Below are 26,787 nucleotides of genomic sequence, written 5' to 3' on the forward strand. Positions count from 1 at the left end.
CCCCGTGAGCCACAACTACTGAGCCCGTGTGCCCCAACTACTGAAGTCCGTGCTCCAAAACAGGAGAAGCCACTGCAATGAGAAGCCCGCACACTGCAACGAAGAGTAGCCCCCGCTCGCCACAACTAGAGAAAGCCTGCGTGCAGCAACAAAGACTGAAAGCAGCCAAAAATAAAATGAATAAATTTATAAAAAAATAAAAATAAAATAAATCTTACTTATCACTCAAGGTCCTGCTTAAAAGCCTCTTTCTCAACAATGTCTTCATCTACTCACTCCCACACAGGCAGTTCAAAAATTCTTCTTGTAAACTCTATCACCTTTTTTCCATATCTTTCTTTAGCACTCACCTCTTGCCATTACAGATCAGAGTTATTTATGTGGTGCTGTATTCATTTCCCTAACTAGTATCCTTTTAAGGGTAGGGTCCTTACCTTGTCCCATCCTTGTAAGTATAATACCGTGATCTGTAGTATTCACTACATATTTGTCAAAGATAAACATGTTTATCACTTTATAGTTCATAAAGTGGCTTTCTAATGACATCACTGAAAATAAATATAAAAAGAATTGATTTTCTCCCATTAGCAGAAATCTACAAGTTTAGAGCTCTTTCCAAAAGCAATTTCTACCAGAGTATCATCTGCTGCCCTCCTGTGTTTGATACAAATATTATTCTATACCAGTACAGAAAAAGAGTAACAGGTTCAAGTAAATTTATGAACTGCATTTTGTTTACTTTCAAATTTTCCAATGGAGTTTTTCCACATAAATTATTATACCCATTAAAATTATCTTTATGCAATATATTTCAAATTACATTTTTTTACTTAGAGTTATATAAGAACTTGCACACTGGTCTGATATTCCTTCATTAGAACCTACTAAACTTTTAATATTTCCATTTTTCATCTGAGACAGTAACTTATTTCAAATTATTCTAATATGATTTTCATACACTAGACCTGCTTGGGCAACAGTATATTTAAGACTTTGTACTTTGCAACTAGAAAGACTTGGTTTAAATCCTGGCTTAGCCACAAAGTAATTGTGTGACCTTGGGCAAATAGCTTTTCTGAAGCTGTTTCATCTGTAAAACAAAGATAATACCTCCCAGAGATCACATAAGATAGAACACTTAGTACACCATAAAAGCTAACAATATGTTAGCTATTATTACTATCTAAGAAGCATGTTTTCAAATATCTCTTTTCTTTGGTCTGACCTACTCTGGTGAACTTGAAGACTGCCTAAAACATAAATTAGAGTATTGTCTAGATTAAGCCCTATCTTTCCACATTCAACACTCAACATTTATTGAACACTTGTGATGTGCCAGCACAATTCTAGACACTTGAGCTATATCAGGTAATAAAACAGACCAAAATCCTTGTCCCTATGAATCCTAACAATATAAACCAAGCCAGTTCATGGTGGTCTTTAGGTTACTAACTTTCTTCTAAATTCTTGCAGTTCTTTATTTTCCACATTACTCATTTGATTCTTATTTATTTATTTTTGGCTGCATTGGGTCTTCGTTGCTGTGCACAGGCTCTCTCTAGTTGCAGCGAGCAGGGGCTACTCCTCGTTGTGGTGCGCGGGCTTCTCGTTGCAGCGGCTTCTCTTGTTGCAGAGCGCGGGTTCTAGGCACGTGGGCTTCAGTAGTTGCAGCTCGTGGGCTCAGTAGCTGTGGCTCGTGGACTCTGGAATGCAGGCTCAGTAGTTGAGGCCCACGGGCTTAGCTGCTCCATGGCATGTGGGATCTTCCCGGACCAGGGATCGAACCCGTGTCCCCTGCATTGGCAGGCGGATTCTTAACCACTGTGCCACCAGGGAAGTCCTCATTTGATTCTTTATATAAGCTACCCCATACTAAATATCCAGTGCCTTCTTCTCTACTTCCAATTCAGGTTGTCATCTCTCTTGGTCTACTGCTACAGACTCCAATGAGGGACAAGGGCTCACTCTCATGCCAATTTTGTAAGGATGGGGATTTACAGTTTGACTCTCTCCTACTCTTTATGGGGGGAAAAGCATTTATATTGATACTTTTATTTAATTGCTGACAATTACAATCTGTTCTCTATTACATTACCTATATCTGTTCTCAACACAGCAGCCAGAAAGATCCTCTGAAACAGCAGTTCAGTTGTTTTCCGTGAAGTGATGGCCCATCTCATTCATTTATGGAGAAAATATCTGCTAAATACTCAAGTCTAAATAACTATAGTTTAATCTGTCAGTCTCTCAGTTTTATTTTCAAGTGAAAATGGTAGGAAAGGAACTTCAGAGATCTGTGAAGTCAACACTATTTTCTTAATAATACTAAGATTTTATTCGCCATTTTCACTGTGTTAACATTTGTACAGATGGTACAAAAGCAACAGTGAGTAAAACTACTAGCACTTAGCATCAATCAAGATAGTGGCACCGAACTACTGGAAGTCACTGTATTCTCCACTGCCATGTACTCTCAATAAAAACAAAATAATAAAATCAACTCAGCTTCACTTCAGAATGTCCTTGATGAAGCAATAAAACGTACTGATTTTATGAACTCTTAGCCCATGAGGACACATCTTTTTAAATATTTCTCATGACAAAATTGGTAGTATGCATAAAGCATTTCTGCTGCCACCAAAGCACAACGGTTTTCTCAAGAAAAAGCACTTGCTATTGAGTTACAAACTCAACTGGCTTTTTTTTCTTAAGGAACATCATTTTTACTTGAAAGATTGACGAACTGCAGTTACTCAGGGTATTTGACAGATATTTTCTTGAAAATGAACCAAATGGGCCTGTCACTTCAAGGAAAACAGCAGACAGTATTTGCTATCAGTGACCAAATTTAAGCTATCAAGCAAAAACTCCAAATTGTGGAAAACTTATACCACCGCTGTTAGTTTTTCAGCTTTCAAATACTATAAGACTTTCCTGATGAGATCAGTGGTGATACTAATAATATGTACGAAGTACATATTGTGGTATGTTGACACAATGACATGTGTCAACACTTAGAGGGCCTGTGTAACTCAGTGAGCCAACACTTTCCAAATGAGCAATGCAAGATATTTCAAAATCACGTATGGGTAAAAGATCCACAAAGTTCAAGATAGATTAATGAATTTTAATGTAATAGAGAATGAAAAGTTGATTGACCGGACCCCATGTTGTAACTAATTTCTAAGCAATTACCACTTGTTGGGTTTTGCTAGAGTGTCAAAGAATATCCACAATTATTCGAAAAGGCTATTAAAATATTTCTCCCTGAGGCTTCCCTGGTGGCGCAGTGGTTAAGAATCCGCCTGCCAGTGTAGGGGACCCGGGCTTGAGCCCTGATCCGGGAAGATCCCACATCCCTCGAAGATACTACTGAGACTGCCACAACTACTGAGCCCGCGTGCCACAACTACTGAAGCCCACACACCAGAGCCCATGCTCCACGACAAGAGAAGCCACTGCAATGAGAAGCCTGCACGCCACAATGAAGAGTAACCTCCGCTCTCTGCAACTAGAGAAAAGCCCACATGCAGCAACGAAGACCCAACGCAGCCAAAAATAAATAAATAAAAAATTAAAAAAAGATTTCTCCCTTACTATATATTTATGTGAAATGGCTTTTTTAAAATACTTCAACCAAAACTTCATATCCCAATAGTTTGAATGCAGAAGCAGATACAAGAATCCAGCTGTCTTATCCTAAGCCAGACATTGAAGACATCTGCAAAATTGTTTAAAAAAAAAAAAAAGCACCATTTTTCTCACGAAATTATTTGTTTTGGAAAATAGTTATTTTTCATAAAAAATGTTTTTGTTAACATGTAATGGTTTTATTATTATTTAAAAATGAATTACAGGTATTTAAAATTTTTCTCAGTTTTGATTTCTAATTTGGTGACCAGCAACAGCTATAACCTTCTAAAACAAAAGCTCTGTGGGGTCTTCGAGAATTTTTAAGAATGTAATGGTGTTCCAAGGCCAAAATGTTTGAGACCCACTTATCTGAAATATGTCAGATCGTATCATTTAATAATCTTCCAATGGCTCCCGACCTTTTCAGGGTAAAATCCACAAGTCTACACTGGACTACCGGGCTCTACTCTTATCTGTTTCCTCTCCATAATCTATCCCTGTACTCTTTCCCTTGCTCACTCCCTTCAGCCATACTTGTTTCTTTGCTGTTCCTCCAAAAAGTCAGACACAATCCTGTGTTAGGAACGTTGCACTGAAGTTCCCTCTGCCTGGAAAGTAATATCCCTAGTTTTTGCATGGCTATTTCCCTCACTTCCTTAAAGTTTCTGCTCAAATGTCACCTTCTCAATAGTCTAACATGAGCGTCCTGTTTAAAACTGCAACCCTACTGCTACTCGCATTCTCCACAGCACCTTCTAACATTTGCTTACTTATGTCTACAGTTCGTGGGTCCTCCTGCTCCCCCAACTAGTGTAATACAAGCCCCTAAAGCTTGGGAAATGCCTGCCACATAGCGCTCAACAGATATTTGTTGAATGGTGAATTAATGAAAGAACTCGTTTTGACACCTTGTCAATTCTCGAGACACGTCCACAAAGTCCCAAAAGAAAGAGAGGATGCAATTTACAGAGAGAGGGCAATGCCAGCAAAGATATTTTTGAATGAAAGAAAAAGAAGGGATACAATGATCACAAACCTCAATACTGAAAGCGTTATGGGCCTGAAAAAAGCTCTTGGGAAAAGTCGGGGATGGGGAACATTCTAAAGGTTGTGCAGGACGCATTTAAGTGTCCGGCAATGAACGCTGGTCCTGCACTGCCGCTCAACCCCTCCGTAACCCTCCCCTTATTTATCCCCCCACCATCCTCCCGCCTCCCCTGAAACCACAGTTCCAGAGCCGTCCCTGGACCCCTCCACCAAAACACAAGTAGTCCACACCAAGAGACTGAAACATTTCCAAACTTTATGGAAAAAACAACAACGACAATCAACTAGCCGAAAACGAGCCTCTAAATCCCGTCTCACTCCAGTGCCGTCTTCTCTAACGTTTGCTGGCTTTAGACTCTCTCCACCGTCCGGTAACAGTTTTCAGGGGTCCTGACGGTCTCCCAACGCTGTGTTCCACAAGAAAACAGGGTCCACAGGAAGGCAGGTCAGGCGGGACGCCCCCAGTAAGCACCTCTGCACAAGTAAAACACGAGAAGCAGAGGCATGGAAAATCAGTCCCCTTGGGGGAGGAACACGCGGGAACGACGGCAAACCGGCGGAACTCAGGGAGAGGTGCTCACGTACAGCGGTGACACGGCGGGGTCTCAGTTCTCCTCCGGCTTGTCGGCTGGCGGGCCGCAAGGCTGCAGCATCTTCTCCATCAAGTTGAAGCGGACTCGCGCTTTGCTCTCATTCTCGGCAATGGCGAAGTAGTTGAGAAGGTCGAAGTGGCCCATGTAGGAGCAGTAGGAGTCGCGGTGCTGGTTCACCAGCCACTCCCACTTGGTGGTGTCGGCGTGGCCGGTGCCGATGTACTTGGACTGCAGATGCTCTAGCTGGCTGTGGATGGTGTAGCGGTCCGTCATCTCGCCGCTCTTCCCTTTGCTCCCAGGTCAGAGGCCGCAGACGACAAGGAACTGCTCTGGGGTTTCAAACCGGAGAGGGGCCACCTGGCGTAACCTCCGGAGCCGCGCTGTCGCAGACGGATGGCGTCACATCTACGAAGTAGTGCAAACTCCCGGTCCCAGGGCTCAGAGGCGGAAGCGGAAGTGTATTCTGTCACCGAATTGGAGTTGCCCAGGCGACGCTACCACTGGGCCGCCCCTATAGAGAGCCCCGCCCCCTTCGCAGAGCGTTGCATCCTGGTCTAGTTAGTGGCCCTTTTCTAACAGGAGCTTTGCATACTGGGACTTGTGGTCTCCGAGAGGTGGTGAGCGCAGGCTTCTTGGCACCCCTGAAGGATGTTTAAAAGACGGTGGGCGGCCTAAGGGAGCACGGTGTCTGGGAGGTGTGAAGCATCCTCCGGCGGTTTGGGGCTGAGTGGAAATGAGAAACTCTAATAGGACAGGGCTATAAGCTCCTGGGCAAATAAACTCTTGCTGTAATTCCGCTTTCGAAGCTAACGAGGCACAGTAGCCCCTTCACAACCAGGGGTGGACCACGCTGAAGTCAGGAGACGCGAGTTCTGGTGCCAACCAAGTATCTTACAAGTTGTGTGGAAAGTTATTTCAACGCTTGCAGGGCCGCCGTTTCCTGCCTGGTGACAAAAGTACACCAGTTCCGACACGTTCCGGCGCCCACATCAAGCCCCTCCTTCCTCTTAAGCTTCTAATTTTGATATCCTCCCTCCAGCTTCTCACCCCACCCCACACGCCCTCAGCCTATACTTCCTTCTCATCTTTCCGTGCGGCTCGCCTCTCCATTTTTCCGTAGGAACTGTTCCCACCGCTTGGAATGCTTTTGTTCCCCTGGCAAACATTTCTCCCTTTAAGTCAGCTCGAAAGTATCTCCTTGAAATTGCCTTTGGCTACTCCAGACAGATGTAAATTCTTCCTCTTTTTATCCTGTACGTCTCTTTGTTAGTATCACTTTATAACCAATATTTGGTTTAAGAACTTCCTCACGCGAATACAAACTACTTGAAAAATTGTTTACTTTCTTCGATGATGTCTTGTATCATAAGCTTCTTTTATGATATCCTCATAGCCTGGCAGAGATTGTTTCTCAAAAAACGTTTGATGAATGGATAAACAACTGCATGACAGCCAAATAGAACTCTTTACTAGGTGAAAGATAACTTTAAAATATTTTTATTCTGGTACAAAGTTGCAGTTATGTTGGACCAGTAAGTCTAGAGAGCTAATGTACAGCATGATGATTTAAATACATTCAACTTTATTTTTTTGTTTGCTTTTTGTTTTTGCGGTACACGGGCCTCTCACTGCTGTGGCCTCTCTTGTTGTGGAGCACAGGCTCCCGACGCGCAGGCTCAGTGGCCATAGATCACGGGCCCAGACGCCCCGCGGCATGTGGGATCTTCCCAGACCGGGGCACGAACCCGTGTCCCCTGCATCGGCAGGCGGACCCTCAACCACTGCGCCACCAGGGAAGCCCTCAACTTTATTTTTTTTTTAATTTTTTTAAATTACAAAAATATTCCTTATGGGATCAGATAAATGCCAGTATCAAAAATGAAAAAAAAATGTTGCCCCTTCAGTTTAAACTCTGTTATAACAAATGTATCATTCCTAAAACGTAGAGACTATTATAAGGCATGCCTGTGGATTTACCATCCAGATATACCAAACCTTGCCATTTTGCCATTTTTGTTCCCAACTTTGTTATTTTGTTTTGGTTTTGTTTTTTAAAGAAATAAAACTGTACAAATGAACTTGAAAATTTCTTTGTATTCCCCTCCCTAATTTATTCACTTCAGGATCCTGTCTTGAATCTAGAATTAATTATCCTGATCCTGTGTTTTTGATTGTTGAAAGTTTGTATATCCATAAACAATAGATGTTTTTGTTATGCATGTTTAAAAGCATCATATAAACGACACTATGTATGTATTGTTATGAAAGTTGTTTTTTTCCTCGTCAGTATCCCTGTTGATATATGTAGCCTTAGCTATGTGTTTTATCTAGCTTTTTAAAAAATGTTTATTGGCCTGTTATATTCCTGCTTCTGTGAATTGCATATTCATATCCTTTGCTCATTTTCTTATTGGGATGTTTGTCTTACTAATTTTTAAGGAGATCTTTAAATAATCAGGATACTTTGCTTGCCAGTTATTTGCAATGAAAATATTTTTTTTCCAGTCTGGGGCTCATCTTTACCCTTTCTTTATGGAAAGAGAGGGTATCTCTTGTTACACTGAAGTTAAGTTTAAAGTAGTCAGATGTATCAGCCTTCCTTTATGGTTTGTGCTTTTTGCATTGGGTTTAAAAAATGAAAATAAACAAAACTCTCTTCTACTCTGGGACCATAAAAAATAGTTTCCTTCATTTTCTTTAAAAAGTTTTAGAATTTTGCTTTTTCATGTTTAGGAACTTAATCCACCTGGAAGTTTTTGTTTTGTTTTGCTTTACGGATCTATATATGGCTAACTAGTTCCCAGTGATAACCAATCACTCATTATACATTCTTTCCCTACTCATCTTTAATGCTTCTGTTGTACATGTGTAGGTCTGTTTCTGGGCATTCTATTCTATTAGGCTCTTTGTCTGTACCCATACCAGTAACACAAGATCTTAATTATTGTAGCCTTACAGTAAGTCTTGATATCTGACAGGGTAAAATCCTGTACCTTCTTTCATAAATGTCTTAACTATTCTTTGTTGTATTTTTTTTTTTTTTCCTTTTGCGGTACGCGGGCCTCTCACTGTTGTGGCCTCTCCCGCTGCGGAGCACAGGCTCCGGACGCGCAGGCCCAGCGGCCATGGCTCACGGGGCGGCACGTGGGATCCTCCCGGACCGGGGCACGAACCCGTGTCCCCTGCATCGGCAGGCGGACTCTCAACCACTGCGCCACCAGGGAAGCCCTGTCTTAACTATTCTTGATCCTTTGCTCTTCCACATGAATTTAGAATTGTCAGTAAAATCCTCATGGAAATTGTGATTGAGTAATCAAATAAAGCCATGAAAATTAATATTATTTCTATATCATTAAGAATGATTCTAAGGATATGAGAGGAAAAACCTCAAATTCAAAGACCTTTGGAGCTAGATGGGAAATACATTTAAATGTATTAATTAAGAGCCAAGGTATATTAGTTACCTAGGGCTGCCAAAACAAAGTACCAAGAACTGAGTGTCTTAAATAATAAATTATTTCCTCACAGTTCTGGGGGCTAGAAGTCCAAGATCAAGGTGTTGGCAGGCTTGGTTTCATTCTGAGGACTGTCTCCTTGTCTTGCAGATGGCCATCTTCTCTTTGTGTCTTCACAGGGTTTTCCCTCTGTGTGTCTGTGTTCTAATCTCCTCTTCTTAGAAAGACACAAGTCATATTGGATTAGAGTCCACCCATATGACCTCATTTCACATTAAGGTCCTATCTCCAAATGCAGTCACATTCTGAGTTACTAGGGGTTAGCAGTTAAATGTTTGTTGGGGACTTTAACCCCACCATTTGACGGGGCTGGGGCACAATTCATCACTGTTTTATACAGTGATGTGGAATATATGAGAACTTTAAAAAACATATTTGTAAATTTAATTAATTAGATTTGTGAAAATAATTTAAGTACATGAGAAGGTTTGATTTGTTAGGTCAGACAATTGCAATACTTGAAAGGAAAATTGAAATATTACATTAAAAGGTATGGTATAAAATGTTTAAGAGTAAAAATTTGGAGTGAAACTAAATTTTATCCAAAAGCCTCTTAAAAGTGATTGTGAAAATTTACTAAGCTAATAAATAGTTTAGGTTTTTTGCTGAGCTTAAATGCTTAAGGAAAGAGATTTTCAATTTATAACTTTAATAAATTGAACATTAACTTTTAAAATCTAAATAAATCTCTGAATAGTATTTTGTACTCTTAGTGCCCCAAATGACTCTCAAAGACATCAAAAAAAACCCTTCCATGTATCAAGATCAGCTTACAGATAACACAGAAACCCTGCTTCACATTTAATTGTAGTTACATTGAATTTATAGATTTATTTGGGGAGAATTGTCATCTTAACTATATTGAGTTTTCTCATCTATGCACATAGTAAATATTTCCATTTATGTAAGTCTACTTTTTTGACTTTAAATAAAGCTTATATAATTTTCTCCATATGGATCTTTCACATCGTCTATTAGATTTATTCCTGGGTATCTGCTATATATATTTAAAGATGTTCCTTATGAGTCTTAAATTGTCACCTAGTAAAGAATATCACATTTTCTTACACTTCTTGTAAATAAAGACTTTTGGTTTGGAACCAGTGGCCTTGTTGGCAAGACATGCCAGGAGAGCTGTTACTATTTCCAGTCCCAAGATACTACCTCAAGTGGATCCTGCCTGTTAGGTTGCTTCAATGTAACTATCAAATGCCATCGTACAATTTGGCATTTGAGTAAGGAAAATAAGCAAGACAAGATGCCAGTGGAAAGGATATAGAATAAAAGAATGTATAAGGAAAAGAAAAAATATATGTTTTTAGATAGAAAATTACATTTTGTCTAGTCTATTTTTTAAGTCTGCAAATGTGACGTAACAGTCTTCTCTTTTCATCTTTTCTTGGTCTGTCTTTAAAGCTGCGGGCTTTAAAATTTTTTTAAAGTCACTTAATATTTTGAATGGTCAAGGCATTGTTCAAAACCAAAAATGTATACAAAGGAATGCAGTTCCCAACATGTGCTCACTTCCCATGCCCATCCTCAGTAAGTAACCATTGCCATGCATATCTTATTTATCCTTCCGGAGATTTTTAAAATGAAAACACAATTATATATGATATATTTATTTAAGTATATACAGCTATATGTGATATTTTACCCCTTTTAAAATTTAGATGGTAGCAAAATGCTCACCATAGTTCTCTACTTTGACTTTTTTGTTTGCTTTTTGTTTTATTTTGTTTGACATATCATGGTGATCATCTCATATGAGTACATAAAAATCTTCCTTATTCTTTTTGGTTTTTTTGTCTTGTTTGAAAGCTGCATACTATTCCACTGTATGGGTGTATTATACTCTAAATAACTACCCTCTTATTGATTGTCAAAGATCTTGTGTATCCAGAAATTATATTTAAATTTTATTACTATTGCAGAAAAATACAAAGTTCAAATTGAAATGAACAAAAATAACATCTCATTTGGTGAAAAATTATTTTAGATACCCTTTTTCTGTAAGCAAGTTTTAAAGTTATAAAAGGATTTTCTGTACGTACAGGTGTTGATATCATGTTTCACACTAGGGGTCGCCAAAACAGTATTTAAGGCCAACAAACAGACCAGTGCCAGAGAACATTTTATAATTAGGAACCTTGAGCTTCTCAACCATGGTAAGCAGGAAAGTTACATTGTGACTGAAATGCTGAAGACAAAACTTTGGTTTGCTGTGTTTTCAAAGGCAACTATACTGATAATTTAGGAGAAAAGCAAGCAATCTTTCCCTTATCATCATACGTATTTTACTTCGGGGTTTTATGTTTAGCTGGATTAAGTGATGATGTGGAATTTAGGTGATATGGAATCTAGGGAATTTTTAAAAAGAAGTTTGCTGGACATGATCCTATTTTGCTGTGGTCAAAAATGTCTTTAGCTTCAGCTTTTCTTTTGCCAGCTACCATGGGTTTCATATATCTGAGCAGACCTAGAACCCTCAATTTTTGGAGGGTTTTATCTCTAATTGGGCATATACTTCAAAAGGATAAAGTGTTCTGTACTTTTAAAATTCTCCTAGAGCAGATATGATTGCCATGGGCATGTATTCAATAACTTTTCACTTGAGATTTTATAGGCTGGTCCTTCTCTGTTTAGTGATAACATTCAATCACAAGCTGGTGTCATTTCTGAACAAAAATTTCTCACAGGAGAAATTTCACAAAGGAACTTTGAAGTATTAGGTACATGTTCCATTTGTTGCAGTAATATGAAATCTTGCAGCACTAAGATTAATGATTGACATAGGTACTGAATCAATATTCAGTGAAAAAATGAGTGAATGATGAATGTTCACGATAGCACCTTAAATGACAACAAAAGATTGGAAACAATTTTGGTGACAACAGTAAAGGAATAATTACATAAATCATGCTGTAAACTGGCATATCTCATTTGAACATAAGTTCCTTTGAAATACGTAACTCTTTTCTCCATTATATTAGCATAGTGATTTACCCATTGTCGGCACTCAATAAATACTCATTGAATTCGATTAACACACTGGATTAAGCATGGATATGCCCCCAAATCTCAAAGCATTCCCCGGGAGTTGGGACTATCCACCTCAAAGTCATGACCATCCTTTACTTTAAGCCTAAAATATGTGGATTTGGGGGGAACAACTTTTTCTATGGAGTTAATGTCAGTAAAAAAGACCCATGACAAGGCTTTACAAAATTATGAATATATTAAATTTTAACTGTTTTAGAGTTGCTTCCATCAGTTATCTATATAGAGTGCAAGGAATAATTTTTCATAGCTGAGTCAGTTCAGCTGAGGTCCTTGAACATCAGTAATCAAAAATTAGCATACGGAATCTGAGAACAAGAAGTGAAATGGATTGGGGAGGAGGGATAGATTGGGAATTGGGGATTGACCTGTATACACTGCTATATTAATATAGATAACCAACAAGGACCTACTGTTAAAAAAAAGTGAATTGGATAGGAATGACCTTCTATGCAACATTTCAGGTATCCAATTAAACATGTGATTCATTATGGTCTACATAGAGTAAGAGTCACAGGTTAACCTGGAGGATAGGAGCTGAGTTTATACCTTTCTTCTGATTTGAATTGAGAAAGTATAAGATTTGTCTAGTTCCTAGGGGAGGTTTAATGCCTGGTAGTTTTGATTCAACACAGGGAAGTTGTTTCATCTTGAATTTTTAGAAGAGAAGCCTTTGGGCTTATCAACGTATGGTTTATTTCACTTTTCACAAGTTCCACTTATTTTCATAAAACAGAAACATAGTTCAAAATCTGTATGTGTATTTTTGTGATTTTATTCATTTGTATTGTTTCTCCTTCATTTGTCACCTATGAGTGTTTAACTTAGCATTCCCCAAAGGGTCTGTGTTAATATGCTGTGTACAGTGGCCCAAAAAGAAAATGACACAGAAGCAAGCCCAATACTTTTAATGCTGTTAATTTATTTATGGTAGCTTAAAGTCAAAAAGGAATTTGGGGGATGGAACAGACTGGCACACACAGTCATGGCAAAGTACCAATGGTGCCCTTTCCCCACCTGTTCCTTTCACATTTTCTTCAGCTTATGTAAACCACTCTGCAAATGCAGTTTCAAGTCTCCCCACTTCCAACTAGGTATCTGCCTCTAACCCTCTCTTATAAAGGAATTCTTGCATTACAGCTCCTGAGGACTGCTCTAATAATAAAGTTTTAGTGAGTTAACAGTTTCAGTTGTCTGAGGAACTGATTTGTTCTATAGAAATACAAAAATATGTCCAGTCACCATGTTATTCTATGGGGCCCTCGAGAGAGCAAAACGCTGTTGGTATAGGCTTTCGTCTCTACTTTTGAGTCCCTTGATTTGTTAGGATAATCTTTATATTTGGCTTAATAGCTTTACTTTAAAAAGTCAGAAAAGCACCTGAAGTTTCGTCCTAGTTTAGGTGCAGTTCTGCCCCTAGATCAAGGCAAGAGTGGACCTGGTGTTGGGCCCCCATCACTTTAGAAGGTCCTGCTATGGCTCCCCTCTAGCTGCACCCTCCCATGAGCTGAAAAGTCCATGGGTCAAGGGGATGTACCCAATCCTTTCTGATACTCTCTTAACCCCTGGCTCAAACACACACAGACCAAGCTTCGAAACACAAATTCCAAGAATCACAGGGCTTGTGCAGTCTTCTTCCCTGGCCTGTCCTCCCAAAGGCTCACTTGCTGCTGGTGTGCACACCCCTGGGCCTGCAGAGGGCTCAAGGAATGGCTATCGGCTGGGTTATTTACTTTATGAACTCAAAGAGGCAGGTTGAGAAATTCCGCTTAAGGGGTTTGGGCTTGGAAGCCACTCTTAGAGATGGTTTTTAGGACCCACGTGTCCACCTGTAGTTCAGAAAAGATTATCCTGTACCTAAATTTCCCGCAGGTCCTCTTCCCAGTCTCAAATTTCTTACTGGTAAGTAATCTTCTGGTTATAAATTGCATAATTAGTAACAATGACTTGCTCCAGGTGGTAACCTCAGTTCTCCTGAAACAGAACCTCTCTGATCATCTTCAATGTTAAAACTGCTGCTTCATTTAGTAGATGAATGACTTTTTAACCAGAGGAAGATTTATAATTAAATGCAAAGGTGATAAATTAAATCATACCATTAGTATTAATACTTTCATGTTAGGTTTAGGAATAATCTGTTTATGTATGTTATTTAAATTATTTGTAGCTTTTCCTGTGGTAGCTGCCGGGTTGAGGGGAGCGTGGCCTTCTCCTCTCCCGCCATGGCGTGTGCTCGTCCACTGATATCAGTGTACTCTGAAAAGGGGGAGTCATCTGGCAAAAATGTCACTTTGCCTGCTGTGTTCAGGCCTCCCATTCGACCAGATATTGTGAACTTTGCGCACGCCAACTTGAGCAAAAACAACAGACAGCCCTATGCTGTCAGTGGATTAGCAGGTCATCAAACCAGTGCTGAGTCTTGGGGAACTGGCAGAGCTGTGGCTCGAATTCCCAGGGTTCGAGGTGGCGGCACTCACTGTTCTGGTCAGGATGCTTTTGGAATTATGTGTCATGGGGCCCTCATGTTTGCGCCAACCAAGACCTGGCGACGTTGGCACCGCAGAGTGAATACAACACAGAAGCGATATGCCATCTGCTCTGCGTTGGCTGCCTCGGCTTTACCAGCGCCGGTCATGTCTAAAGGTCATCGTATAGAGGAAGTTCCTGAACTTCCTTTGGTGGGTGAAGATAAAGTTGAAGGCTACAAGAAGACCAAGGAGGCTGTTTTGCTTTTGAAGAAACTTAAGGCCTGGAATGATATCAAAAAGGTCTACGCCTCGCAGTGAATGAGAGCTGGCAAAGGCAAAATGAGAAACTGTCACCGTATCCAGCGCAGGGGACCCTGCATCATCTGTAATGAGGACAACGGTATCATCAAGGCCTTCAGAAACATCCCTGGAATTACTCTGCTTAATGTAAGCAAACTGAACATTTTGAAACTGGCTCCTGGTGGGCATGTGGGGCGTTTCTGCATTTGGACTGAAAGTGCTTTTCCGCAAGTTAGAGGAGTTGCATGGCACTTGGCGTAAAGCTGCCTCCCTCAAGAGTAACTACAACCTCCCCACGCACAAGATGCTCAATACAGACCTTAGCAGAATCTTTTTTTTTTTTTTTTTTTTTTGTGGTACGCGGGCCTCTCACTGCTGTGGCCTCTCCCGTTGTGGAGCACAGGCTCCGGACGCGCAGGCTCAGCAGTCATGGCTCACGGGCCCAGCCGCTTCGCCGGCATGTGGGATCTTCCCGGACCGGGGCACGAACCCGCGTCCCCTGCATCGGCAGGCGGACTCTCAACCACTGCACCACCAGGGAAGCCCGACCTTAGCAGAATCTTGAAAAGCCGAGAGATCCAAAGAGCCCTCCGAGCACCACGCAAGAAGATTCATCGCCGTCTTGAAGAAGAATCCTCTGAAAAACCTGAGACTCATGTTGAAGCTAAACCCATATGCAAAGACCATGCGCCAGAACACCATTCTTCGCCAGGCCAAGAACCACAAAATCCGGATGGATAAGGCAGCAGCAGCACTAGAAGCCAGATCAGATGAGAAGGGGATTCCAGGCAAGAAGCCTGTGGTGGGAAGGAAGGGAAAGGAGGCTGTCTGTGTTAAGAAGCTGAAGAAGCCAAAGAAGGCTTTGGTGGAAAAAAAAGGCCGCAGTGACCAAGAAACCAACAGCTGAAAAGAAGCCTGCTAAAAAAGAAGCCCACAGAAAAGAAACCCAGCACAGAGGAAAAGAAGGCTGCTGCATAAGCTTAAATTTGTTTATTCAGTAAAGGTCAAATCATTTTGGACAGCTAATTTTGAATAAAGACCTGATCAAAGAGGCAGTGAGAAACATGAAAAAAAAAAAATAATAAAAAAAGTATTTGTGGGCTTCCCTGGTGGCGTAGTGGTTGGGAGTCCGCCTGCCGATGCAGGGGACGCGGGTTCGTGCCCCGGTCCGGGAGGATCCCACGTGCCGCGGAGCGACCGGGCCCGTGAGCCATGGCCGCTGAGCCTGCGCGTCCGGAGCCTGTGCTCCACAACGGGAGAGGCCACAACAGTGAGAGGCCCGCGTACCGCCAAAAAAACAAAACAAAACAAAAAAAAGTATTTGTAATACTTAAGAGACTTTTGCCTTTTAGACTATATGATAGATAAATACGGTTCTATTTATTTAAAACATGTAATTGATTTATTTGTTTTGTTTTGTGTTTTTGTATTTTTGCGGTATGGGCCTCAACTCCTTCCATTAAGAGAAGCAACTTTCTTCACCGTAGCCAAGCAAGAAACTCGAGAGATAGGCTGTCAAATATGAATGTCTCTTAGCCCAAAGGAGTGGGGTGGGAAGAGGGCTTGTGTATTTGAAGTCTCCTGAGAGCTGCACAGAGGGCTTTGCCTTCCAGGCTGCCCAGCGTGACTCCCTAGCGATGCTCATTTGTAATTCCCTACGAGGGGAAGTGTAAGAAGGGCTGAGGAGGGGGGTGTAGGGTGCAAGGCCACAGTGAGGCTTGATGAAGTGGGACCTTCCGCATCCTTGTTGCACCAGCGATCTGTCAGCTAACTGGGTATCTAGAAATGACTAAAATAGTAGCAGAGTTTAAAGCCATTGAAAAAAAACAAAGAAACAATCTGTCCATTGCTGTGGGATAGAGAAGGAAGGTATAAGCAGTAACACTAAAGGTGTTACTAAGATACTGCATTTAAGTCCGAATGCCATTCTGTCTCCACTCCTGAGACTGCCACTGCTAAACCCCAACGCATACTTTCTATTTTATCCCCGCCTATTGTTCTGCGGTCTTTTCTTGGAACATCTTGATTGCTTTTCCTCGGTAGCTGTCAAGAAAAACCAAAAAGTTGCTCTTGGTCTTATGCATTATGGAAAGATTTTGTACCCTCATCTTCTGAGGTGCCCTATTTCTGCCATGGAAAACCTTCCCCAGGTCTTACATAGGAATGCCTGCCTTTCATTCACAAGGGACTGATTTTGGTCACTTTACAGGCGGTTTTGCTTGTGAATTGTTCGTTTGATTCTCTCACCAGCCTTAAGTCTTGGCCTTTATTCTTTCCCAATGACATGGACATTTCCCTTCCAAAGCTACCGTTCTTCCTCTCTCTGGGCCCACTGACTTCTGCAAGATTTTAAATCTATCCAGATATATTCAGGCAATGGGTTATTTAAAACCTTCATAGGTCTTTCTTCCTGTTAATGGTGGGAAGAAGATACTCAAGAACCTTGGGCTCTGAGATTTGAATTCTTTAATAATATCTAAAAAGCAATTTATGCTTCACATAAATGACTACTGACTCTGGTCTGTTTCTGATACTTTTCCAGAAAAAAGTCAGCTCTTCAGGTACACCAAAGGGGAAGAAAATTTCGCTTAGACCACTTTATAAAGTTTTGCAGAACCTCTGGACCATATTTACAAACAATTTCCAGAAGAGACTTGGAGACCTTAGGCCAGGAAGTTAAGCAGTTTGGCAGCAAAGTTTCAGCCTGCCAAATATTTGCCCAAAGGTAATGGCAAGAGTCATGTTGCTTTAATCTGTCAGGCGAAAAGTTTCTCCCAGTGAGTGCCTAAAGGGCTACAGTCTCAATTCCCACCCTTCACTCCTGTTGGACCAACTGTTAACAAAGGAGAGAGGGTGGTGGAGCTATTGGTATGAGTGCCTACAAAGCTGAGGCCAGGTGCTAGAAATACCTCCATCATTATAAAAATTTAGGAAAGCAGTAACTGTATTTAGTCATATTCCCATCAGTCTAGCTGCTTAAGTGCCTGCAAGAGCTACCTGCCAAACTCCACTTCTTATACTTGGCACGTTGCAGGGATTTGCACACGGCTTTGTCAACCAGATAGTTTTCCCTCTTTCAATTGCCCCGCTGACTTTGGAGCCAAGAAACTCATTCCATGTGACTCTATTGAGTACCTCCTGTCTCCATCCTTTAAGTGGCTTGTGGTTCGAAAGTCATTATAAGAAAGTTGTTTGGAATTCAGAGCATTTTTTCTCCCATTAAAAAAATGTCATAAATGGTGATTAGCTTTTTAAGCCCAAACATACTAACTTGTTTAACTTAGAGTGTAATGTTCTAGTTGTAGAAATGAGCTACCATTTATAACTGTGGTTTTGTTTTTGTTTTTAATACAGAAGAAAATTGTTTGTGAATTCCAAATTGGACTGTCAAGAAGAAACCTGAAGTTGCAGCGCTGGCCCTTGTGGTCCACCCCTCTCAAGCCACTCACTGCTGTCGGCCAAATGATAGGAAAATCTCTTAGCTCTACCCAAAGGCAGGGATTTCTGGAGCGGAGATGGGGGAAACAGGAGGTGGGAATATAGGCCTGGGGGAAAGAGTAAAACGTGAACTATAGCAAAAGCCTCTTGGCGGCAGTGACAGAGCTCTCTGCCTTACGTTCTTCTCATCTTTCCCCCCTTCTTTTCCTCTGTGAAGCCGTCAGCATGGGTTTACAATGCCTGGGTAGTCTGGTCACTGGGAGAAGCAGAAGAGGCGTTTCTATACATGTGAGCCTGATGGGGGTGGTCATTTGTATTTAGAAGAAATTCTATGCATTGGGGACTGCCTATATTTGGAAGATTCAAGAATTCTTAGTATTCTTTTCTCAACTTCTAGGCTGCATTGAGAAATTATTAGTCTCTATTAAGCCTTAAAACTTTCTAAAAGTGCATTTGGTGCCAAACTTTAGTAGAGTTGTATCAAAAACAAAACATCAAACCTGTACTAACATTGCAATGTAATTTTATTTATTTATTTTATTTATTTTTGGCTGTATTGGGTCTTCGTTGCTGCGTGTGGGCTTTCTCTAGTTGCGGCCAGTGGGGGCTACTCTTCGTTGCAGTGCGCGGGCTTCTCATTGCAGTGGCTTCTCTTGTTACAGAGCATGGGCTCTAGGCACGCGGGCTTCAGTAGTTGTGGCACATGGGCTTTGTTGCTCTGCGGGATGTGGGATCTTCCTGGACTAGGGCTCAAACCCATGTCCCCTGTATTGGCAGGTGGATTCTTAATCACTGCGCCACCAGGGAAGCCCGCAATGTAATTTTGATAGGAACATTTTGTTATTTTCATAAGGCAAGATTGGGTAGAGCAGTTAAATTAAACTTAGCAATCATGTATTTTTTTTAAAGCAAAGATTAGTACATTAATTACATTAAAAGAAAGTACTTCTGCTTAACAAAATATACCATTAAAAAATAAAAATACAAGCCATAGACTGGGAGAAGATATTTGCAGCCTATGTAACCAATCAATAACAACAATAAAAAATTTGTTTCCAAATATATAAAGAACTTTTACAATTTGATTTTTCTTTTTTTTGCAGTATGCGGGCCTCTCACTGTTGTGGCCTCTCCCGTTACGGAGCACAGGCTCCGGATGCGCAGGCTCAGCGGCCATGGCTCACGGGCCCAGCCGCTCCGCGGCATGTGGGATCCTCCTGAACTGGGGCACGAACCCGTGTCCCCTGCATTGGCAGGTGGACTCTCAACCACTGTGCCACCAGGGAAGCCCTACAATTTGATTTTTTAAAAAGGTAGAAAATCCAATAGAAAAATAAATCATTTGATTATGCAATACACAATAGAGGAAATCCAAATGGATAATAAACATTAAAAAGTGTTTTTAACATAATTAGTAAACAGAGATATGTTAATTAGAACAATGAGATACCACTATATGCCCACCATTATTAGCAAACTATCAAAAGTTTTATAATACAACATATTGGTGAGGAATTCTAATTTTTGGTGGAAATGTACTGTAAATTGTACAGCCACTTTGGAAAACAGTTTGGTATTATCTAAATTGAGGCTATCCATACCCTATGTTCAAGCAGTTCCACTACTGGATGTATAGAAGTGGTTTTCAAAGTAGGGTCCCTGGATCAAGCAGCATCAGCATCACCTGGGAACATGTTAGCAATGCAAATTCTTGGGCCCTAATCAGATCTACTGAATCAAAAACTTGGGAAATGGGGCCCAGAAATCTGTTTTAACATGTCCTCTAGATGATTCTGATGAAAACTAAATTTGAGAACCACTGACTTAGAGATTATTCTGTACATGTATACAGAACAACACATAATCGGAAAGTTTATAGCAGATTCCCAAATGGAAACAACCCAAATGTCCATTACTAGTAGAATGGTAAATTCATTTTTAACTTCGGACTAACTGAAGCATCTTTATATACTGAGGATTGAGAACAAGTCAAGGGAAAAGATGAAGTTAAAAGAAAGGAGAATAATTTGATGGAATAAGTTGAAGGTCAGATAAAATCTAAATGGGAGGGTGTTATTTGAGGAGAAAAGAGGTGCTCCTTTGTTGAAGACTAGAGAAGGAATGCAGAAATGTCATTGAGGGGGTAAAGTAGGAGCATTTGAAGTTTATTCATACATGAGAGCCTTTATTTTATTATTAAAAATCAAGGTCATATACAGAGAAAAAAGACAATTCACCTGGTTTAGTTCGGGCAGAATGATGAATTAAATGGAGGATATGATGAGACCCATCCCCCCTGCATCCTTTGAATTCTTGAGGGTGACACTAAACTCTGCCACTCCACTGCTGACATGTAATATTGTTTTTTTTTGTTTTTTTGTTTTTGTTTTTTTTTTGTTTTGTTTTTTGCGTTACGCAGGCCTCTCACTGTTGTGGCCTCTCCCGTTGCGGAGCACAGGCTCCGGACGCGCAGGCTCAGCGGCCATGGCTCACGGGCCCAGCCGCTCCGCGGCATGTGGGATCTTCCCGGACCGGGGCACGAACCTGTGTCCCCTGCATCGGCAGGCGGACTCTCAACCACTGCGCCACCAGGGAAGACCTAATATTGTTTTTGATTTACAGTCTTGGCTGAGGGGTGAGGGTGTAGTTTCAGGGACTTCTACTTGCCTTTCCTAGTACAATAACTCTTATTCTACAAGTCAAGGAACTAATATGAAGGTTCTGTAAAATCCTAATGTCTGTTCCAATTATACTTTCAAACACTGGGGACATGATCTCTTTGTAGATCTGTGGATGAGTAGACATGTATACCTGGCTAGGTCTCTATTTATTATTATTTATTTATTTATTTTTGGTACGCGGGCCTCTCACTGTCGCGGCCTCTTCCGTTGCGGAGCACAAGCTCCAGCCGCGCAGGCTCAGCGGCCATGGCTCACGGGCCCAGCCGCTTCGCGGCATGTGGGATCTTCCCGGACCGGGGCACGAACCTGTGTCGCCTGCATCGGCAGGCAGACTCTCAACCACTGCGCCACCAGGGAAGCCCTAGGTCTCTATTAATACCTTGATCCTCACATACTCCTACTCTAACAAGGGTGTCAGAAGGTGCTTTGGGTCTCTGGATATTAACATCAACTCAGACTCTGTATCTAATAGTCCTTAAAAGAGCCATGTATTCCCCTGTCTCTAGTGCATGGCTACCCTAGTGCACAGCCATAAGACCCTTTGGGGAAGAACTGGGAGAATGAGTACTATATACACTTGCCACGGTGTTGCAGGGTCCTTCTTCATGTGGATCTAGCCTCTTTTTCAGACAATGGAGACGTTCTCTGGTGGGTTTGAAAATTGGCTCAGGCTTGAAAAATGGGCAAGGGATCATGACTTTCCATTGAGGCAGCTGATCATAGGCTTCTGCTCATCTATTCTTGGTCTCTTAAGCAGTATCCTTGGTGGATGCACATCTATCTCACTCCTTAGAACACCTTCTTCTATTAAATATCTCCATAGATTCCCAGAGATCAGCCCCCTCTCCACTCCATTCCAAACTTGCTGCCCATTAAGAACATTATACCCATGTTGACTTTGGTGGTAAAGGGCTACCATATGGCTTCTTCTCTTCTGGGAATCCTATCATCTCCATTGCTATTAGGGATCCTAGTTCTATAACAGAATCTTTCATCAATTCCAGCCTACAGAAGAGAGCCACCACTGAACTTCTTAATGACATTGATTCAGTGGGAACTCTGGAGCATTAATTGCACCTCAGAGTTGGTCCCTTCTTGAGACAAGGAGCTCAGTATTTAGTATCCCAGGGTTAGTCACTAGCTGTGGTCTGCACCAAGGGCAAGGCGGCTCCTATTCAATATGGGGCAATTCCCTGGAGAAGAAAGCACTTCTTCAAAAGTTGATAGCAGCCAATGCCTAGAGCAGCTGGGGGATGGATACAAGGATGTGATAAAAGTGATGGGGGGGGGGCAGATCCTGAAACTTCTGCACGTTAGTTTCCTTTATCTATAAAATAGGGATATCAATACTTAGTTCACGGATTTTTTTGGGAAATAAAATGAAATTAAATGATAGGCAGCTTGAATCTAAGTGGAATTTGGACGAGCCAGGATGTCTGGGGAAAAGGGTTGACAAAGTCTGCCAGTAGCCTGTTTGCATGTAGATTAAAAAGCATTGTGGGAGAAGATTCAAATTGTGATTGTTATTAAGATTCATTTGGTCATTTTCTCCCTGACAAACATTTAGGGCTCTTCATTCACGTGTCAGCACTCTGCTAGGCTGTGGATGTTCTGACTGGTTTAAATGTGTGGAAGTTGGGAAGGTGACCTATCGGAAGTCCTTTCCTCTCTGTCTTGGAGCTGAGAAGCCCTGGGACATGAATCAGGCATGATGAGCCTGCCCAAGTCGGAGACCTGCAAAGACTGGGGGCAATAAGGAAAAACAAATGGGTATTTTACTAAAATCTCTAATATACTGGAAACAAGGAGCACAACTTAGGGACTCATCTAACAAAGTCTTGCATGTGAATGGGGGTGGGGATCAGGGCAGCTACTTCCCACTTCACAGCAGAACATCAACAGCTTTGTCATCTTAAGGGCTTCACTGCCTCCAGTGTGATGGTAGACAGCTGTGCTGGGAAGACTTGTCAATAGATAGCACTGTGACTCTGCAGGACTGTGGCAGCAGGTGACAGGTGTGGACATGCGTGAGTATATGTGTGAACCCTCTGGGAACTCTCAGAAATTCTCCAGGCCCCCTCCTCAGCTTCAGGTTGATGAAGCCTGGGGAAGCTTGGTTACAGCTCTAGCCTGTCGAGAACATTCAGCTGGGTGTGCAAAGCTTTACTCCCATTATTCCACCCATTATTCCATTCATCCTCCCCAATTCAGTGTCGTAAACTCGAGCCCCTATGTCACCAAGGAGGCACCCTAAATACACATTTTAATTACTGTCAGTTTAAGGAACACTCTAGCTCCCAGACACACCCTCCCAAATTCTTTCATTTAATGATAAACTCTCTGTCAAAATCTGTTTTTTTTAAATTAAATTCCAAAATGGCAACTATTTATTCAAAGTGAGTAGAGGAACCAAAAACCTAGAGTATCTAGTGTTCAAAACTAACCTTTGCGAAAAGATACTGGTTTGTTGTTTTTGTAATGCTTTGTTTTGTACCTAGATGATTCCATGAGTCACTGGCTGAATGATTTGTCTTTTCTTTTGTTTTCCCCTGCCCTAGAAAGATAACTGACTTTCCTTGTATCAAAAAATGACTCAACATTGGATAGAATTAGAGCTAAAAATATTAGCCTTATGGTTTATTTTCATTCCATCCATATACTTACCTAAGCCTTCTTTTCTAGCTTAGGATTCTGCTGGAGTGATGTGTAATCCTGAGCTCTGACGGGTGTCCCAGTCCTCCCTTAAAACCAAGGTAATACAAGTGCATGAAATAGTTTTAATCAGATCAGAAACAAGAACTATGGCCACAAAAAGAAGTCAGATGTGGGATAGACAGAGGGACAAATAACATAAAATTACAAAAGGGTTAATATGAAATCCCATTTCTTAGGAAGAGGTGTCCTTATAAAGCCAATGTGGGGTTTATTTTCAAATAATTTATTAATCTTAAATTTGGAGTTTGTTTATTTTAACAAATATAGCCATATTTTTCCTGTCTTAACCTATTAAAGAGCCAACATGGCCAACATGGACAAATGATTAATATGAAATAGAATTTGTAGTCCTATTTTAACATACAGACAATTCAACGTTGAAACTATTTTCATTTCAACTCTCTGTCACAAAAAAATTAGTAGCACTCAAAACTATAATTTTCTTTTCTTCCTATTTCTGAATAGGCCTGAGAGATTAAAATAGAAAGTTAAGTAACATAAGTGACCTACTAAATGACCTAGCAAGTGTTTGACTGAGATAAGTTATAACACTTATGCTAAAAATTGAAAAACTGTCACTTCCCTGTTAGAGCTGAAAATAGCTCTTACTAGTTGTTCTTCCCGATGCAAATCCATATTCAGCTTTGTATTATTAACACAAATCACTCAAAACAATTCCAAATGAGCACATATAGACTTAGACAGAATTAATACTGGATTGTTGATAAAGCCTTTAATCCAATTTGAATGAGTGCCTCATCCAAAGTGAGCTGGGTTGAGGTTTTTCTCCTTCTTTCTATAAATTTAGTGCTTATATACCAATCTCATTTAATGAATATGTATTATGCAGCTCTTAGGTAAAAATTCAGAGATTAGGTGTTCCCAGTACTACAAAGGTGAGGAACATGTAGTGGGTACTATGTAATTTACAATATAATTGTTGCTACGAATATGAACATTTTACAATTTATTATAAAGGAATGCAGCATAAAAACAGCAACTATTCAGAGAACTGGTAGGTTATTTTTAGTAGAAGTGGTGAAAAATGACTTTATAAAGAAATATAATTTGGAAGAGGTTTGGATGTCTGTGCAGCATTTCAAAAGTTGGTGCTGGGCTTTTAGGAGATCATTCTGGAAGGTCTGTCATGGGAAAAACCATAGAGAATGGGAAGGTCATGGTATATTCAGAGAATGGCCAGTTGAAAGGGATAAAGTAGGGTAGGGAAGAAGAGGGAGAACAAGTTGAAATGGTATTATGAAGGATTTTAATACTGTGTTCAGTAAAAGCGTTTGGACCTAATATGTAAGTAATAGGGACCCATTGAAGATTATGGGACAAGATAATAATTTAATTAAATCTTTGTTTATTTTTTAATTTTTTCTTGCGGTACGCGGGCCTCTCACTTGCTGCGGCCTCTCCCGCCGCAGAGCACAGGCTCCGGACGCACAGGCTCAGCGGCCATGGCTCACGGGCCTCGCCGCTCCGCGGCATGTGGGATCTTCCCGGACCGGGGCACGAACCCGTGTCCCCTGCATCGGCAGGCGGACTCTCAACCACTGCACCACCAGGGAAGCCCACATGGTACTTTTGTTATAGCAGCCTGAACAGAATAAGACATAGGAACATAATGACTAGAACCGGAGCAGTCATGCTCTTGGGCCATGAGGTAAGCTCAAACATGGAAGCCAAGCATGGTAGAGCAACAAGATAGAAGGAACCCGAGTCCCTGACATCCTGGCTCTACATGTGAGAACTGGAATACTTATCTCTAGAACTTCATATGAGAGAAATAAACTTCTGTCTTGTTTTAGCCATCGTTATTGGGGCTTTCTGTCATTCATAGCTGGCCATAATCCTAAATACAGCACCCCATCCATGAGCTGTGAAGAGCCACAAAAAGTTTTAAGCAGAGGAATGAAATTATGAATATAATCTACTGTAGAAGATTGCTCACCATATCTTGAAAGAACTGGAGAGATGAAAAACTCCGGGCAGAGACACACCTTGGAAGGCTACGTCAGCAAATCTGGTTTGAGATGGACCTGGACAGCAGTGGGTTAGCGGGAATGAAAGGCTAAATGTGATGTCATTCCCTGAATATACCCACAACCCTCTCACAGCTCCCACATTTTTGCTCTTGCTATACCTTCGGATTAGAAAGACTTCACCTTCAAGACCTAGTCCCGTGACATTGTCTTCAACATTCTCAAGTAGAGTTTTGTTTTTCCATAAAAGTTTGCCTGCTTATTTATTTGTTCATGCTAATAGTGCTCTTTCAGACTCTTTCTTGTTGAAACTCCTTTGCCTTGCAGACAAGGCTCTCCAGGAGCTAGCAATCATGGAGTATTTACTATGTGCCAGGCAGCGTATTAAGCCCTTTATATGCGTGATCTCAGTGAATCCTCAGGACATCTCTACGAGTAGAATAGCCTGTCTCTAAGAACACTCCAAGATTCCCCGCAAAGCAACCTCTCTCTCCTGGTTATCCTACATACACAAGGGGATGTGTTGTTTCTGCCCTGGAGCTTTTCAGGAGGCCTCTGGGGAGATGGCTGTCCCTAGAGATGGAAGCTCCCAGAAAAGAGAATGTCAGAGTGGTCAACACCTATTGTCTTCTGCTTTCTGTATTAGCTACAATTCCTCAACAACAAATAAACTCTATGCCCACTGATCCAGTGACTCAACATTTATTGAGTACCTGCTTTGGAATTTATATTCTACAGTTTATTTTGGTGAAGGAAATAAAAAACAACACAGTTTAATTTCGTATTATTTTACCATAGACTAGTCAGTTATTCTAATACCACTTGCTGAGGTATATATTTCCCTCTCTGATCTGAAATAGCACATTAAAAAAATTCCTCGTAAAAGAATTTCATATATGTGTGTGTTTATCTGGACTTTGCACACTCAAATTTAGTATTTATTCCTGGGGATGACTTTGTAATTGTGTTTTTCTTTTAGCTTTGAAATAATAATAGACTCACAGGAAGTTGCACAGATAGCACAGAGTTCCATGTACCCTCCCCACTTTGGTGACATCTTACATAACTGCACAACATCAACACCAGGAAATTGATGTTGGTAACTTGCTGTTAACTATACTTATTTGATTTTTCACCATTTAAAAAAATTTCAGGCACTGTTGATATGTGTGTGTCTATAGTTCTATGCAATTTTATTTCATATATAGATTCATGCTACCACCACCACAATCAAGATACAGAGTGATTCCATGAACAAACTCTTGGTATTTGCACCCACCTCTCACCTTCCCCCACCCCACCATTCCCATCCCTGTCCCCTAGCAACCACTAATGTCTCCATCTCTATC

The 26,787-nt window shown here is 41.0% G+C and overlaps 1 protein-coding gene, 1 long non-coding RNA gene and 1 pseudogene across 5 annotated transcripts in view; 1 reads left to right on the plus strand and 2 right to left on the minus strand.

Moving 5' to 3' along the window:
• Positions 1-4,916: 4,916 nt before the first annotated feature.
• SF3B5 (splicing factor 3b subunit 5) lies at positions 4,917-5,668 on the minus strand. The gene is made up of 2 exons (XM_019951912.3): positions 5,266-5,668; positions 4,917-5,154 (listed from the first exon to the last, which is right to left on the minus strand). Exon 1 carries the CDS (start codon positions 5,544-5,546, stop codon positions 5,286-5,288), a length of 261 nt encoding a protein of 86 aa, XP_019807471.1. The 5' UTR covers positions 5,547-5,668; the 3' UTR covers positions 4,917-5,154; positions 5,266-5,285.
• An 8,367-nt stretch (positions 5,669-14,035) lies between these two features.
• Positions 14,036-15,523, plus strand: LOC101328134 (large ribosomal subunit protein uL4 pseudogene; annotated as a pseudogene).
• A 3,037-nt stretch (positions 15,524-18,560) lies between these two features.
• LOC109552859 (uncharacterized) overlaps positions 18,561-26,787 on the minus strand; it is a 28,835-nt gene continuing 20,608 nt past the window's right edge. Inside the window, exons 3-5 of one of the 4 annotated variants that reach the window (XR_012324896.1) lie at positions 25,408-25,495; positions 23,400-23,476; positions 18,561-18,846 (exon numbers count right to left, since the gene is read on the minus strand). This is a non-coding gene — a long non-coding RNA (uncharacterized lncRNA). Of the gene's footprint in view, positions 23,477-25,407; positions 25,496-26,787 lie in introns of all 4 variants that reach the window. The other 3 variants (XR_012324898.1, XR_002179790.3, XR_012324897.1) reach the window with 3 other exon arrangements.

Source organism: Tursiops truncatus, chromosome 12, assembly GCF_011762595.2.
Source record: "Tursiops truncatus isolate mTurTru1 chromosome 12, mTurTru1.mat.Y, whole genome shotgun sequence".
NCBI classification, from domain to species: Eukaryota; Metazoa; Chordata; class Mammalia; order Artiodactyla; family Delphinidae; genus Tursiops; species Tursiops truncatus.

Coding starts and splice junctions, on each gene's coding strand:
- SF3B5 (XM_019951912.3), bottom strand. CDS start 5,546: ATGACGGACCGCTACACCATCCACAGCCAGCTAGAGCATCTGCAGTCC.